This window comes from Phycodurus eques, chromosome 10, assembly GCF_024500275.1.
Source record: "Phycodurus eques isolate BA_2022a chromosome 10, UOR_Pequ_1.1, whole genome shotgun sequence".
Lineage (NCBI taxonomy): Eukaryota > Metazoa > Chordata > Actinopteri > Syngnathiformes > Syngnathidae > Phycodurus > Phycodurus eques.
Window position 1 is genome coordinate 20,654,471 of NC_084534.1, and position 17,976 is coordinate 20,672,446.

At 41.1% G+C, this 17,976-nt stretch overlaps 1 protein-coding gene across 1 annotated transcript in view; it reads left to right on the plus strand.

The window, feature by feature from the left end:
* ca16b (carbonic anhydrase XVI b) overlaps positions 1-17,976 on the plus strand; it is a 109,835-nt gene that overhangs the window by 84,321 nt on the left and 7,538 nt on the right. The window contains exons 9-22 of the mRNA XM_061687535.1: positions 647-831; positions 3,248-3,356; positions 4,296-4,345; positions 4,424-5,159; positions 5,919-6,057; positions 8,917-9,008; positions 10,172-10,263; positions 12,988-13,084; positions 13,212-13,294; positions 13,372-13,506; positions 14,341-14,475; positions 14,577-14,749; positions 14,852-14,987; positions 15,736-15,882. Coding sequence (XP_061543519.1) covers positions 647-831; positions 3,248-3,356; positions 4,296-4,345; positions 4,424-5,159; positions 5,919-6,057; positions 8,917-9,008; positions 10,172-10,263; positions 12,988-13,084; positions 13,212-13,294; positions 13,372-13,506; positions 14,341-14,475; positions 14,577-14,749; positions 14,852-14,987; positions 15,736-15,882 — 2,309 coding nt within the window. The remainder of the gene's footprint in view (positions 1-646; positions 832-3,247; positions 3,357-4,295; positions 4,346-4,423; positions 5,160-5,918; positions 6,058-8,916; positions 9,009-10,171; positions 10,264-12,987; positions 13,085-13,211; positions 13,295-13,371; positions 13,507-14,340; positions 14,476-14,576; positions 14,750-14,851; positions 14,988-15,735; positions 15,883-17,976) is intronic.

Sequence of the window (17,976 nt, forward strand, 5' to 3'; positions counted from 1 at the left end):
CTTCTTCTTTCATTAAACATTAAGCTTCTGACACCTGACATCCGACAGGTTCAAATACAATTCGCACACTGTCACACTTCATCAACACTCCCACCCAGAATTCCCTCCTGTTCCCCGCCGACTGAGAATATATGCATGTCTGTGTTTTTATATATATATATATATATATATATATATATATATATATATATATATATATAAATACAATATAATATAGGGGTTATTTTCCCCACATGTGTATTTCTTGTCACGGCACCATACTTTGCGCTGTTCCCTTAGTCTGTAAATGAATGTGACAATTTCAATTTGTCAGAAATCCCGTGTGCGCATGATTAGTTGACATTGTTTCCTGATTGCTGTTGCCCCATTGTGCTCCGGGAGAATGTCCAGATTGTCAGAGTGGCAGCAGGCTCTCTTTGTTGCCACGGTGCAGCCTATACTGCCACCTTGAGGTCACCGTGCATGCTCTCCTCCCCTACCTGCATCCTGTGAGAGATTTTTCATGGCAACAATGGAACGCTTGTTTTGTTGGTGCATATAACAGAGAGACACAGTTGTTATTTGGACCCCTATGCATAATTATGGTCAAGCCTTTCATCTTCCCTCTGTATTGAGAGCTGTATTGAAAGCTTTCTTTCTCGCGCAGTGTGCAGCAGCGCCCCAGTGAGCATGAAGATCCAACCGCTGAACCAGACGGCCCTGATGGTGAGCTGGGAACGCCCCCTGACCGTGTACCACCCGCCCATCACCACCTACATGGTGTCCTACAGCTGGGTGAAGCGCGATGTTGCCGATGAAGAAACCTTCACCAAGACGGGGGATCAAAGCATGGTGAGCGCCCTTACATAAGACACAACTGACATCTCCCCAAGAGAATAAGTCATCTCGACGGATTTTTGCAACATGGATGCTACTACCAGGATCAGTCAGTGTGAATGTAAGAGGTGACAGGTTATGAAGAACTCTGCGTGTAGCTAGTGGTTGATATCAAAGCCTTGACCGCCTCCCACCCTGTCACTCACGTTTGGGTGAGGAGACACACAGGCCTGTCACATTCACTGACAGATTTATCCATAATGCATGTCTGTATCCACCTGGGGTATCCCTTTTAGGATGATCTATTGCATTTCCATCAGTATGGTTTAACATTTAGACTGGTACATGGAGAAGTGATAGGGCACCTCGCCAATGAAACTAAAAAAAAAAATGGAAGCTAACATGGATTTTCCCCTATGTAAACTTTTACTCTTCTGGAATGACTTTCTACAAGATGTCAGAGAGTGTGAGATTGTTTTGGTCAATGCATCCAAGGTGTTGGACCAGAGGGAGGGCCTGGTGCACAATCTCTGTTCTAGTTTTCCTAAATGTGAAGCTCAAAAGGGCGTGATATGTATGCTTCAGTCAAAAGCAACCTTAAATTATACAACGGGACACAGAGAGACTTCCTCCAACATTTTCCAATGTTGGAAAGCATAGATTGGTCCAAAATAACTTCGTAAGGTGAATAATCAACATTCATAAATTTAGAGGTGTGTCTCAGTTTGAATGTGATAAATTCTGAACAAAGCCACATCCCCAGTTATAAAAGGGTGTGCACACTGGAAAAGATTGACATCTTTTCAATTGAGTTGTACAGGTTATAGGTCACAATTATGGTGGAAAAGGTTAGGAAATGATTTATCTTGGTGTCATTTTTTTATATCATAAATTCCTGGCATTTTAACAGGGAAAGGAACAATATGGACAAATTAAAAAGGCTGAAGAACTATTTGATTAATACATTCCAATCATTGACGGTAAAGGTAATGACAAAAAAAGTACTTTAAAGAAAAGTACTTTATCATACACAGTACATACCCCTACTATTATAATAAAATATTGACAGAAAAAAAATCTGTTGAAAGTGATGTTTCTAATGACTTATCCAAAAGGCTATCCAGCCAGTTTAATACAGCCCGTCTCCTTTCTGGAGTATAATTTCCAAGCCCTCAGTGCAGCTTTTGGCTCCAGTCGTCATGTTCACTCTTAACTTCAGATCGTTCTTTTGTCTTCCCAACATTCAGCGACTCTACAGAAATCTATCCTGCAGGGCTTGTACCTTACAGGCATGTTCTTCCACACACTAGATACTCCGCTCTCGGCTCATGCATTCTTCTGTTTATGGGAATCCAACACCCAGCTGCGCCTCTCTGTAAAGCCCGCTGACCCCCCACCCCAGCTAGCATGCAGAGTGTACCACTGCTTTTTTACACACAAACAGCACAGATTTTTTTTTTTACTTGCCCGTTGGTTTAGAAGCCTGCGATCTGCTCTCTGGTGGCTGTTGGCCCAACTCTGTTAGACACTGAAAATTGCAGATGGAGTGAAAACCAAAAACATCAAGTGCACACACACACTGAACGTGAACTTTCACAGGGAGTGGGAACCATTCTGTTACCATTAGTTTGTGATAAATGAATTGTCGTTTAAGTATGGATTCTTTTCAATGAGCAAATAGGATTACAGTAACGACAAAACAATTCATCTTTGTTCATAGCATGAGTTCCATGAAAATGTATATAATTAAATTTAGTTTTATGTTGAGAAAACACATGGGACACCACTTTCCCAGAACTTGGAAAAGAGTAAATGCAGAACAGATTGTGATGAATACTGAGATAAATTGGAGCTGTCCTCATTTTGAAGAGCACTGATACTTGATATGAAGAAGACTTTATTATTTTTTAAAACTTGTATTGAACTTTCTATGTAGCTTTGCCTGCTGAACAACCTCAGAGTTGTCTGTTGACTGTTTTTTTTTTAAAGGGATTTCAATGGATTGTCTCTTTGCTTTCACTCGCTTTAATTAATTTCATGTGATTGTACATTTATAGCACAGCTGCTTAATTCGGCTGTCAACGTTGTCGCACGCCACTGATACATTAATGCTGTCACTTTACTGAGAGCAGTCTCTCAAGTTCCCCCTCGGCTGTCAGTCCTTCTTATTATACTCTCTTAATATCCATTTCAAGTCTCAGTTTCTATATCTGTACACCTTTTATCCAAATTGTCTTCGAGAAATACAAGCAGCTGCCTTTTTAAAGTGCCTCCTGTTCTTGAGTTGTAGACGTGCGACTCAAACTAATTGAGCAGATACACGATGTGGAGCAATAAATGTATTGATGTACACTAACTCAACCGGATATCCACTATGATCACTAGCCTTAAATGAGTTTTTTTTTTTTGGTTCTGTTTTGTTTTCTTGCAGAAAGCAGTCATCACTAATGTGTCCCCAGATGTCCTGTACCTGTTCAGAGTGCAGGCGGTGTGTCAGCATGACCTGCGCAGCGACTTCAGCCAAACACTACTCTTCAGAGGTACACTAATCCCCCGCAGATTCGCAGTTCACATTTTATAAATTCACCTATTTGTGTTTTTTTCCTGTGTAACATATCTCCAGCTAATTGCTGAAAAACTATTTGTGGATTTGTGCTCTTTCTGGAATGCCATAAAATGCTGCTAAATCTCTGTCTGTATAGAAAAATAGTACAGTAAAGTATGTTCAAGTGAGAGTCTTTGCCGCATGTACATTCACACTTTGGATGCATTGTTTCCTAAATTAAATAATGTCTAAGTCATTTATTATTCAGGGTAATGTTGTAAAATACCTTTTAAATGTTACAGAATTCGGAATTGAATTCAATCACAGTTTATGGTATACATACAGTTTAAACTATTAATATAAGCAATTACCGCATTTTCTATAAAGTGCACCAGATTATAAAGCGCACTATCAATGAACGGGTACATTTTCATACATAAGGCGCACCGGATTATAAACGCGAATAAGCGAAACAAAACAGTCAGATAAGTCACTTATGCACACACCATAATATTATGTTGAAGCACAGTATTACTCCGCGAGGCTCCTCACTACGGTAGCCGTACTGCTCCGACAGTCCGGCTTCGTAGCTTATCAAAGTCATACTAAAACATTTTGACAGATTTTTTAGCGCCGTGTACCACATAAAATCAGTTCGACTTCAGTAAGCACAGCCAGAATTCATACATAAGGCGCACCGGATTATAAAGCCCACTGTCGATTTTGGAGAAAATTTAAGGCTTGTAAGTGTGCCTTATTTTTATTTTATTTTGCTTTTATTTGATCTATTTGCAGCATTAACTTTCAAATGTATGTTATTTACACATTTTTGTTAAAAATGTGCCTTTAATTAGTACCATTTGTGTGTCAACATTTTGACATGATACATAACCTTGGCATTTAATTTCTCCCTTGTACATCTTCTTCCTTCCAGCCAATACCACAAGAATATTTGAAGGTTCTCGTATCGTGAAGACTGGGATGGTAAGTTAACCAGTAGATGACAGTATGCCATTTGCATGTAAATAATTTGCGTAACCTCATATACTCTGCCTCTCTCAGCCTACAGTATCACCAGTGTCATCAGCCGACATGGCTCCCATAAGCTCTGGTTCCTCCACATGGACGTCCTCTGGCATCCACTTCTCTATTGTCTCCATGGCAACCGGACTGGGCCCCTCCTCCAGCGGAAGCCAGGCAACGGTGGCATCGGTGGTTACGAGCACCTTCCTGGCAGGCTTGGGTGTCAGCGGGGGTGTCATTTCCTCTTTGCCCAGTTCTGTTTGGCCCACAAAGGTTCCTCAAGCCACCCAAAGCCCCCCCCACTCGTCCACCCCACCCACAAAGCCCAGCACGGAGCAAGCGGGACCGCAGGCCACGGAGACCGACTCCCCCGCTGAGGAGAACCAGGCTGTGCCCAAGGGCGAGGAGGAGGAAGACAACGAGGGGGACGGAGAGGGAGAGCAGGAGGACAGGGGTGCGGAGAAGAAGAAAAAGACCAAAACGGCAACCACCCATGAGGAAACGCAAGCCAACAGCACTGTCGCCAAAGAGTCCGTCCTCCCCACCCCAGCGTCCACAGCCAAAGAGAAAGCCACGGTGCAAGGCAGCACGACTCCTGCAAGCACAGCAGACGGCCACCTGACCCCCCCACAGGAAAACCTCACAGACGTCGACGCAGTCACCACCCAGGAGCCTCGTAACGACAGCGCTGAGATGCAGATTCCCCTGAGCGCCACACTATCACCAAAGATAAGCAGTGATGGGAAGAGTCTTTGGCCATTCTCTATCCATACTGGTGAGGTCACCGTTCTCAAACACACTCTTTATCAGGCGAGATTCTCTTCAGATCACAACTGTGAACATGCTTGGTGGCTTCACAAACTGGTTTGGCATAACAAGTTGTTTCAAGTCCCTTCTCAGTCAATGACTAAGCTCTGTTCTCGGTCTTTGTATTCGAACAACACAGAAGCCTGAGGGCAGATGCCTGCTAGAGGTGTTGTGCCTTAAGGTTTTCCTTTGGGGCTGCTTTTAAATAGTTTGCTTTGAGGGAAAGCTGATTTGGATCATTCTATTTCATTTTTATCTTACAGCGTTGGAGGTAGCATGTGTAGCTTTACAGATGAATTAGTGTATTGTCTCTGTAATCTTTCTACACTGTTATGAAAAAGTTAAATTATGAGCAAAAAGTGTATACTTGGAAAATTAAGTCAATTTATGAGAATCAAATTATAATGTGAGAAAAAAGTATGTTATTTTTGAATGTGGTAATACTACTGCAATAAAATGGTTATTTTTATAAACATCAAAATTCCCACACAAAAGTAAACGCAACAGTCTATAGAGACCTGCCATTTTGGCATATTTTTTGGCGTATTATCATTAAAGATTGCAAAATAAAGGCGATTTCCTTCTGTGTAGAGTCAGGATGCATATGCAAAACCATACCTGTATTCTCATCATTTTAATGACTTTATTCTCATCGTATTATGTTGCTGCTATTGCTTTGCACTGCACACTTGGACAGTATTGAATCTGTATTTGTCTCTTGTTCCAGAAAGAACCACCTTTTCCAACGTGACCCGAACGCCTCACCTCGGCATGGGCAGGATGGTGTGGATTGTCCCGCTGGTGGTAGTGTCTGCTCTGACCCTGCTCTGCCTCATCTTGCTGCTCATCGTAATGGTCTACTGGAGGTGAGACTTGTACAAGATGAAGGGCCATATTGTATACACAATGACAAGTTGGAACAAAGATGGTGCTAGCCTGCAGGTACGCACAACATCGCCTTCTGAAGGAATAACAAATTTCTTCTGGCCTTCTTGGAACTCATCCATGTATTTGCTCTCACCACTTTGGGTGAAAGTGATAAGACCCCACAACCCCCAGTAACACACATCCTGTAATTCTTGATTTTTATTTATTTATTTTTTTAGTCTGACATATTCTGATGGTATTCTGGATGGTTTGGTTCTGGTTTAAAACCACCTATGATTATTGCTTTTATTTATATTATGATTCATTTATGTGACTTCTTGCTTCACCGTGCGAGGCTTGGGGGAAGGAGACCTGAAGGCCCCGGAGTGCCAACAGTGGGCCCAGCTGTGTTTTCTTCTGCTTGGCTAATTTCCAGCCACGCAATTCAAGTTCCAGTAATTACACAGGCCAAGCCACTGGCACATGTGGGATAGTTAATGAGTTACAAATAGCACTACTGGCTAGTTCCTCAGCTGCTCTCATGCATATTTATTTATTCCCCTAAAGATTCTGCATTATTATTTTATCTGTAGTATTTTAATTAAGTACTCATAATTATTCTATTGATTAATCTGATAATCAAAATTACTTTTGCCCAATTAAAGAGTTATAATGAATATGTAGAGGTGAAAGTTCTCGGTGGATTTGAATACATTGGTATGCTGAGGCATTTTTTTAAAAAAATTTTTTTAATAAATGCGGTGCACAGGTCACAGTTGTATTTATATATTTTGTGTTTGTCTTTGAGTATGTTTAATGGTGCTTGAGATATCAAACGGTATTGGTTTCTTGAATTAAAAAAACCTCGGAAACACACTATTTAAATGCAAATAGCCTAGTTGTGTGGTAGACAGCCGAGATGAAGGTAACGTACATTACAACATAACTGCAAAACAATTAACAAGGAAAAGCCATGTCTGCCATCGACTGTGGAGCTTGGAGTTTCACAATTTAATGAAAATATTGAATGGTTTGTGTACCTACAAACCAATATTGAAAATCGGGGGGAAAAAATATGTTATGGAAATAAGTAAGGCATTAGGCATGGAAACCTTTGTGTTACAAGTTCTTAATTTATCAGAATCCAATGGAGGATGTCCAGGGGATCTATTGTGTTTGTCTTTGACCTTGCACTTCTACTTTACCTGATATCAGTTGGAGTGATTCAGTAAAGCTACCGTAAATTGACTTTTCTCATGAAAGTCTCTTTTCCGTAACATTGCAGAAACTGCTCACGTTATTTTGGCGGCGGGCGACTTTGATGCTGGAGCAGGGCAGGAATACAGAGCTGACCATCCCCGCGGTTGTTATGACAACTCTCACAGTTCAGACAATGTCAGCTCCCCGGGGGAAGTGGTTATGATGAAAGATGAAATCAAACCATTCGCACACTCTTTACTCTTTCTGTGCCGCATCAACAGACTCGGGCAGCTATTTGAGCCTAACCTTGCTCGTTAGCTTTCCATGCTCATTAACAAGGTAATACCGCAATTCTTGTAATTCGTACATGATCGTATTACTGAAAAAGATGTAATCGGCGGAACGTCTGTGGTTGTATTTGTTTGAAGTTTGCTCCTCCTCGCTTGTCAAAGTTAAGGTCACGAGCGGAACTCCAATGGCCTTAATTGCAACACACATCTGGGCGCCTCTGAGGCTCGAGCTGTTTGTTGAAAGCTCACAGATGTTTGAGGCCGGAAACAAAGCAGGTCCCAGCATCTCGGCTTGTCCGTGTTGAAGCCTCGCTCCATTTTCTTTTTCTTCCAACTGTCATCCTTTCCGAAAAGCCACGTTCATCTTGCTTTGTATTCCCCTCAAAGCGAGCTTGTTGGGAGGCAAGCTGCGGAGGATGCGTGAACCTCGCTGGTTAGTTCGCCGCAACACATCTGCGCCCACTGTGGGAGATTGATTGGAATTTGGAGGCTGTGACGCACGCCAAGAAGGCGACCTCTTCACCCTCTCTATTAGTTAGCCCACCCCACCCTCCCTTCACCATTCCATCGTTCTATCCCTCTCTTTCTATACCTTTGTCATTCACTCCAGCCTTTTTGTTTTGGTTGTCTGTCCATCCTAAAGAATGACTAGCATCTGCACCCTTCTCTGCAAGTACAGGTAGGATCGCACCTGGGTTTTTTTATTTTTTTATTTTTTTAATAATGGCAATGGTACTTAGATTGGCTCTTTGTATGTTTGGTCATCAGTAAACATTGTGTGTCAGTGAGAGAGATGCCATGGTGGCTGAGAAGGGCTTCTAAGACTCTAATTTGTCTCTGTCTTTTAAGGGCTTCCATAATTTGTTTTCCCCTCACCATTCATTCATTTCAATCCATTGTGCAGGATGTTTTGAATGCATGCACAATTCATTGTAAGAGATTAATTTGGTGACTCTCCAAATATAATTAACACATTTATCATCTTTTTTACATGATGTTTGGGGGGGGGGGGGGGATGTCACCTAAACGGATGAGCTTGCAGGCTCTAATATTAACTTTTGTTTTCACAGCATGGCTGTTTTTAACACGTGCACACTTTTCTCCAATATGCTCTTATTATGTTGGTTTCTATATGGTCTTATTGTGTTAGTTTCTAAGCTTAGTGGATGCTTTGAATGCTGCACGTTTTGTCCCTGACGAGACGGTGATTGAGATTATACTTTTTAGCTGGTTCTATGTTACCTGTAGTCTGTTTGGCAAAGTTGTCAGGTCGTGTCCAACGTGGCGCATTTGTGCTTCTTTTCCAACAATATTTAGATGCTCGTTTTGTTGACGGCATCTAACTCGATATCTCTTTTGTCCCTGCAGGAGGTTTTTCCAGACAGCTCACTTCTATGTTGAGGAGAGCAGCTCTCCTCGGGTGGTGGCCAATGAGAGCATCCCCTTCATCCCAATACCAGGTAAACAGCATGGTTCCCAACAGCAAAATGTACTATTTTAACAGCACTGACCTTTTCTTGTTTTCTCACTCGCTCATGAGTTGACATGTTTAAATTGCATTATTCAGGTGGGAAACTAATTTAAAATAACGCTGCTAATTCGGGAGGTATCCTCAAATCACCATAAAGATTTCTCAAAAGGCTTTCTCTCCGTTACCTTGATGTGCATATTTGCACAATTTAAGTTCATTTACATGTGAAATGACTCTGGGAGCCCCTTTGCAGCTGAACACTAGGCCTGGCTGGCTGTTTTTTGTTTTTTTTTCCTTCTCGCTTTTAATGTTCCCGGCAGCCGAGCACTGGCTGGCGTCTAGTTGATATCAGGCTTAAGTTTCTCTGTCACAAAGCTCTGTGACATTTGAAGACGGCGATATCGTAGTCACAAAGCGCAGCTGATGTCGCCATCGACTCCGCATTAAAATTCCACTTTCATTGCTTGTCGCCTCCTCTCTTCCTTTTATTTGCATTGTAATGCTTCCATTGCACATATTGTCAGAATAACTGAACGAGCGCTGCAATTGAGTTCAAGGAAAGGGACATTCACTGAGCTGTGACCTGAATGCGTGCCGAAGTTTATTAGTAATGGGAATATATTTAAATGTTAAGATGATGAAGGCATTATATGCGTACAAGATTTAATCAACCTTAGTTCATTGATGTTTCTAGTGCTTTAACACACTCAACCATAACCACCTTATGGGCTGAAGAAGGACATTTTGATAAATTGACAGATTAGCAAAGCAGAATCCCCTTTTACTATGTGACCAGGTTGGCCCCTTTGGGTCCCAGGTGCAATGGTGTGTTCGTTTAAACATTAGCCACCATCAGTAGCCTTGACAGCTGGGGCCCCGGCTCTATTGTCCCTGTGTGGCTGCTCCACCAGCCTTATCAAAGTTCCCTCGTGTGTGACCTCAAGATGATATGACTCTACTGAGGCAGATGCTCCCACTGTAAATGCACAAAATAAGTTGTGACACCAGCTATTGCAGTTCTTCTGTGTTTTTTATCCCTTCTGTTGACTCTTTTCAATCATCATTATATTGAAAAACAAACCCAAAACTTAAATCTCAATCTTGTTCATGAAACAAATACATTTTGCCTACTGTATTTTGTCCTCGTTGTAGATGACATGGAGGCTATTCCTGTCAAGCAGTTTGTCAAACACATCATGGAGCTCTACAAGAACAACCTACAAGGCTTTTCGGAGGAGTTTGAGGTAAACTCACATGCTGTACACTCAGTGGCGGTGTATAAAAATAAAATAAATAAATAAATCTTAAGGGAACCTTATTGCAATGATTTAGAATTTGTTCTTTGTTTTGTCAGTAATCAGATTGCTAAAACATGCCCTTGGTGCAAAATACATCCTCACACAACGTAAATGCTTTGTGACAATACCAAGTTGAACTTAGCATTCCCCAATTAATTATCACAATCTTGGCATTGACGAGTTAGTCAAGGAACGAGCAGAAGCGTTTCAGTTTTGCTATAGGTAGCAGATCTCTCATCGAGCAAGCTAGAAGAGAAGAAGAAGAATCACCTTTTATTGTCATGAACATGCATGCATGCACATGAAATTTGTTCCCTGCATTTAACCCATCACAGTGAACACATACACATGTTAGTGGAACACATTGGAGCAGGGGGCAGCTGAAGGGCCCGGGGAGCATTTCGAGGTATCAGTGTCAAGCTACAGCCACTAATGAGCTTGTCACACTTGAACTTAGGGTGCCACAAGAAGTAAGTAGAATACTTACACAACTTCCATCACACTACGAGAAAATGCAAACAACTAACATTAACGATGAAACACATAATTAGCTACAACTATTTAGAAAATGCCGCTAGGCATGCAGGGCATCCGTGCGAGAATTAATTTGACAATATGCTGTTTGTATAATGGGCACGTCGAACACAATTCATTCCAGAATGCCCGTTGACATGCAATTTGTTTGTATTTCAAAACATTTTTTTTCCTCATAGTAATTAAGGGAAATGTGTAAATCAAGTTAACCGCAGTGAAAACAACTATGACAAGACATTCAACTATAACATTATGGCATTTGGCTTGAATTCAGAATTATACCACTTCAGGGACATTTGATTTCAGAGGAACTCCTGTCTGTAGATGATTTTTTTCAACACGTGATCAGTATTTGTTTGTCTCCATTTCGGGATCAGGAGGCTTCTCTATTGAAACACTCAATAAGCACCTGAACATAACTAACATCGACCTCCAAAAAATTGAAACACCACCATGTCACCACCACCATGTTGCAAGACATCACGGGAAAATGATCCACAGTATATGTGAACTCATTGTTGCCAGACTTTTTTGTTACATTAACCAATTAATTTGGCAATAGTTATCTTTACAAAAATCCAACATCTGTTTTCACAGTTTGCTGATTTATTTTAGTTTTCCACAAATGTACCAAAAAGTGTGGGTGTGTCAGCATTGGAGTTTTCACCGCAGCTCCAACAGACCGAAACAAACTTTTAAGCATCAGAGCGTTCAGCCTGAACTGAACATTGCACCCCCCACCATCCTTCTTTTTTCAAATGAAGCAGACTACTCAGCGTGGCACCATGTTCCCCTTCAACTATGCTCTTTTTGGATAGATATTTGGGGGAAAGACACCCAGGCAAACGTGAAGTTAATTAGGGTGAAAGCAGGTTAAGAAAGAAGGCCAAAGCTTCACTCCTGAAGGGTGCTCTTTAATTGGTTCATTTGACGTCAGGCTCATACGCTCATTTGTCATGTAAATACAACACGGGGAAGGAGGAGGAGGAAAAGAAGGTTGTTTGAGTTCAAGCACTAATAGCATTGGCTGTGCTGAAACATAAACCGAAGCACTGCTTGAGTTTTACTTTGCGCTGGAAACGCAGGAGAAATTCAGGGACCTGAGATTTCTTTCTTATCATTGAGTTCGTAGTATATGTCTTGAATCAGTGGAGGCGTAATGGATTTTAGTACTTCGCAGCAGAGAGCACAATTAATTAAGGCCCAACTAGTTATTGAAACTGAAAGTGCACAGGAAATGAGTGAGTTTAGCTGCGGGACCATTTTGAACTGATGTTTGTTGTAAACACGGCTCCTTACAGCACTGACTACTGCAGTGATTCTTAACCTTGTCAGCGGTGCTGAATGAACCCCACAAGTTTCATCCGTGCATTGAACGAACCCTTTGTAATTTTTTTGGGGGAAAAAATGTAAATTCAAACATTGGGAACAAAATGAACCATGCCTCAGTTGCACACAAAATCACTGTGTTCAAAGTAGGGAACAAAACAAAACAAAACATGAATTTCACAAAAACATAACTCAAAACATTTTTCCTGCAAATCAGTGTGACTTTTGTTGTTGTGTGTTGAAGTGATCTCAAATTCAAGAATGTGTGGCTTCACCTTGGCAAATTCAGCTCATATCATTTTCGCAACCAAGTCTGTTCCTTCTCTTTGTTTTGTCTACCATCCTTGAAAAGGATTGCTTGCAAAAAGATAGATTGTGACAAAGCTTTCTATAATTTGGTGAATTAAAAGGCTGAATTTGTACGAATCAGAACGGACACATGTCCTCCGACCTCCGCTGAGAGTGACTCACCGAACCCCTGGGGTTTGACCCAAGCCAGTTTGAGAACCACTAGTCTAGCATATCAATCCATACCCACACATTCGGAGCATTTTTTTTTTTAACTGCTAGACTGTCTGGATGCTTTCACGTTGACATGCTCATATTTGTCCGTCTACTGTTGTCTCGTTGCATTTAGAAATAATTAGCTTGGTGTTTCAATCAATAGGAAAAGGAAATGTCCTTATTAATGACCAGTGGTAGCACAAAGATGCATTATGCAATAAATGAAATCATGCAGTTTCGTTAAATAGAGAATGATTCAATCCAATTTTTTTGTTTTGTTTTTCGCGCTCTCACGCTTCCCAGGAGGTCCAACGCTCCACAGCCGACCTGAAAATCACAGCGGAACACTCCAATCATCCTGACAACAAGCACAAAAACAGATACATCAACATCGTGGCTTGTGAGTCTGCTGTGAAATGCGATTAGAGAGCATGTCTCCTGTGGAGGAATCCTCTTATGTTTTCTTAACCTACTTTCCTTCCTTTAACAATGATTTGCTCAAATATATTGATGATTTCCCCGCCCAGATGACCATAGCCGGGTGAAATTGCGAGCGCTGGCTGGGAAAGATGCCAAACATTCAGATTACATCAATGCCAACTATGTGGACGTGAGTTCACACATCTTCATGTTCCGTCTGTGTCTTCTTAACCTCACCTTAGTTATGAATCATTTGATTTGTCTCAGGGATATAACCGGCCCAGAGCATACATAGCTGCCCAGGGTCCACTGAAGTCCACCTTTGAAGACTTCTGGAGGATGGTGTGGGAGCAGAACACCGGAATCATTGTCATGATTACAAACCTCGTGGAGAAAGGACGGGTGGGCCATTCATTATTAAAATGTATTAATTAATTACTGGTAATTAATCATATCATAATTTATTATTATCATTATTATTATTTGTATTAATTAAATATTACAGACCCCAGAAGGGGAAAAAGAAACCCCAAAGCATAAGGTTGTTTTGAAAGCAGTGAACCCCCTAATAGTCACTCTTCGGCACTCGCGAATTAACCTGTTCAAAGATTTTTAAAAACCTATCCTCTGTTGTTTTTGTGCTCAGGCCAAAGCAATGAAAGTATAGCTTTGGCGTTATCTTGTGGCAACTTGGTGCCAAGCAAGTTTGTTGAATTGAGTGACGAAGCTTTATTTAGAGTAAAGTAGAGCTTTGCTGCCATCTGTTGGCATGCTGGTGCCATGGAACTATGTTGAAGGGAGATGAGGAGCTTCATTTGGATTCAAGTTTTAGTTCTTGTTTTATGTTTGATCTATATTGTGTACAGCAATTTCTGTGGTTGTTGTTTAAAGTGCACCATAAATAAAGTTGAGTTGAGTTAAAATTCTAAGTAAGATGTTATAACTTATCGAGAGTTCATTACTGGTTATGAGCAAGTTTAGCTATGAAATACCATAGTTCTAGAGGTGTAGGTTGTATAAGAACACTAGTTTTAAGACATGGGTGGGGGGTTTTGAGGCTAACCATGTTTACTTGTTTTAAAAAATCGTGCCAAGTCAAATATTCATTTTCTATTGGGACATCATTTTGCTCAAATTAATTAATATATTTTTAATGTTATATTTGCAGTGTAGGAACTCTTATGACTGCTTAGTAAACATCAGGTAAGGTCAAGTATCAATTGCTGTGTTTTACAGAGGAAATGTGACCAGTACTGGCCTACAGAGAACAGCGAGCAGTACGGGAACATCGTTGTGATGCTGAAAAGCACCAAAGTGCACGCCTGCTACACCCTGCGGCGTTTCCTCATACGGAACACAAAAGTCAAGAAGGTAAATAAAAGTAAAAGCATGCTACACTGTAATGTTAATTCATTGATTGACTGACAATGCGATAGCCTACGCTGTGTTCTAAGGTGTGTGTTATATTTCAGGGTCAGAAGGGGAATCCAAAGGGGAAGCTAAATGAGCGCGTCATAATCCAGTACCACTACACTCAGTGGCCTGACATGGGCGTGCCAGAGTACACCCTCCCGGTCCTCACCTTCATCAACCGCTCATCAGCGGCCCGCACTGCAGACATGGGCCCGGTCCTGGTGCACTGCAGGTACAATCCATTACTTAAATGAACATTAATTATGACCGTTAGATGTTGGAAATGTGCTGACGGGCCTGCCAGCGTGCTCATATTGCTTCGTGCTGGCCTCAGTGCAGGGGTTGGGCGCACAGGAACGTACATTGTCATTGACAGCATGCTGCAACAAATCAAGGACAAAAGCACAGTCAGCATCCTGGATTTTCTCAAACATATCCGCACACAGCGCAACTACCTGGTCCAGACTGAGGTAAGATCCCCGGCTTGCCCCCCTCCAAAAAAAACAAAAAAAACTCTATGACAAAGGTCATCCGTGGTTTAAAATGCTTACGGAGAGAAAGCTTTAATACTTTGCGCTGAGTCAAGTCTTGTTTTAGGAGAGTGGAGGGATGACTTTCTTATTTCATATTTTCGTCTGTGTTGCTTTGTATAATGATGTTGTTGTTGTTTTTTAAATAATGCTTATATGATTTAAACAAGTATGCAACTCTGTCAAGTTTGTTCAAGGAGTAAGTGGAAAGTAATTATTACAGCTTTTTCACATGGCGGCCACATTTGCTACGAAGTGGCCTAAAGGGTTTTAATAAATTATCCCCCACACATTTCACATACTTAAATGATGATGCGTGGCAGGATGAAGCTGTGCTTTCATGTTGTACTTACTGAATTGTGACACTACCAACTAAATGTCAGCCAAAAGGCGACTCATCAGAGTGGGCGTGTATTTCTAATCTTCTACTGTGCAATTTGGTAAACCCATGCATACTGTAACCTCAATGTCAGCATTAAGTAGTTATCTGAGGTGAAACTGATGCTTTTATACCCGATCCAAACAGTCTGACCTCTGCCATCATCGAGCCATATTGAGAAAATTCTGCTTGATGGATGTTTTCTCTTGTGTGTACCGTTCTCTGCAATGCATGAAAATCCCAGTTTAACAGTTGTAGTGGCAGCTCACCTCGATTCTCTCATGTGTTGGCATTCCTGCTGTCCTGTAGGAGCAGTATGTGTTCATCCACGATGCTCTGATGGAGGCCATTTTCAGCAGAGAGACAGAGGTGCCTGCCTGGCAGCTGCACAGCCACGTCAACAGCATCCTCACGCCCAATTCGGCGGGTCGCACCCGTCTGGAGAAGCAGTTTAGAGTGAGTTCACAACCTTGTGGTAATGTCGCTTGATCCTTTCATTCTTTGGAAAGGAGGCGGTCTCTTCATCGGAAGCTTGTTAAAATCATGTACGGGAACTGCAGTAATCCGATTTTATTTGCGAGGGATGTGGACCATGCCCTGCCGCCTAAAGTGAAAAAAGAAATAAAAATGTTGCGTAATTGATGGCCCCCTAAAAATGTTTTGTGGTTGACTGTATTAATAGTTTAAACTGTAATTATACCACAAAATATGATCCCGAAACAGTTAAATATTATTTCAAATCCATCTTACAACTTACCCTTAAAAATTGATAGCACACGGATAATTAGATTTTGAATAAAAGAATTTCTTCCTTTAGCAAAGCTTTTCTCTCAGTCGACATGCATCACTTCAAACATAATTCAACAACGCCAATGTTTTAGTTTCCTATTAGACAGGACTTTGGCACCATTTTTTTGGTATGTTAGGGCATTATATAAAAAAGGTGAGTTTTTCAGCTCACAGCTTTTCCACAGAAAAAATGTCATCGAGTGACTTTGTAAATAGTGAACTGCAACTATGGGGGGGTTTAGTCCAGACATAGTCAAATTTGCTACAAACCTTACGGATAACATCACCAAAAGACACATTAGTGTACCTCACGAGATAGGCAAAACGTTTTCGGTGCCTTTTTTGGGGCCTTTTTTGTGACACCAAAATGAGGAACATCTTCCAACAAGAGGGTTAAGAGGAGAAGAACACGAGGCAAGAAGAAAAGAGAAGACATTTTCAGTTAGCCATTGAACAAAAGCAGTGTGCGCCATGAATTACCATTACTGTCATATTGTGCCATTGTTTTCCCTTACAAAAATTATCACCTGAGTGTTTTGTTTGTGGCGGCACGGTGGACGACTGGTTAGAGCGTCAGCCTCACAGTTCTGAGGACCTGGGTTCAATCCCCGGCCCCGCCTGTGTGGAGTTTGCATGTTCTCCCCGTGCATGCGTGGGTTTTCTCCGGCTACTCCGGTTTCCTCCCACATCCCAAAGCATGCATTAATTGGAGACTCTAAATTGCCCATAGGTGTGACTGTGAGTGTGAATGGTTGTTTGTTTGCATGTGCCCTGCGATTGGCTGGCAACCAGTTCAGGGTGTACCCCGCCTCCTGCCCGATGATAGCTGGGATAGGCTCCAGGACGCCCGCGACCCTAGTGAGGAGAAGCGGCTCAGAAAATGGATGGATGGATAGTTCGTAATTAAACCCGGGTCCTCTGTGAGTTAGACGCTCTAACCAGTCGTCCACCGTGCCGCCCATATATATATATATATATATATATGTATATATGTATATATATATATATATATATATATATATATATATGTATATATGTATATGTATATGTATATATGTATATATATGTATATGTATATATGTATATATATATATATATGTATATATGTATATATATGTATATATATATACATACATATGTATATATATGTATATGTATATATATATATATATATACATGTATATATATATATATATATGTATATATATATACATGTATATATGTGTTATATATAGTACAGGGGCCTTGAGCTGGATATCAACAATATTCAATATATATATATATAATTTTTTTTTACAGTACATTCTGTGATGAGAGTGACTCAAGAGTACTGTAGTCAAATATTAACAATGAAGAAAGTTTACGAGCTCTAGACGAGTCGATGGGTCGGACGTGACAAACCGGATTTCAAAATAAATGCGAAAAAATTACAACGGATGTTTTCCGTGATTGCGGTGCATTAATGATCATTTGATCGATATCCGGGTGAAGACTCACGAAACAACGAATTCCTCCTTGAGGGTCATGAGTTAAAAAAGTCTCAGTCGATATTTACAAGCACTCCAAAGCCATGACACGTCGACCTTTGGCCTGAAGCGTCCGTCAAGTCAAATTTTCCCTTTTAACACGCTGCGGAAACTTGGTCGGCGGAACACTTTCACCGTCAGTTCTACCGCAATATAACTGTTTAATTCTTTACTTTTTCATTAATTTCAATGAGGAAAGATGATTTAAGATACAAATGTTTTGAGTTACAAGCTG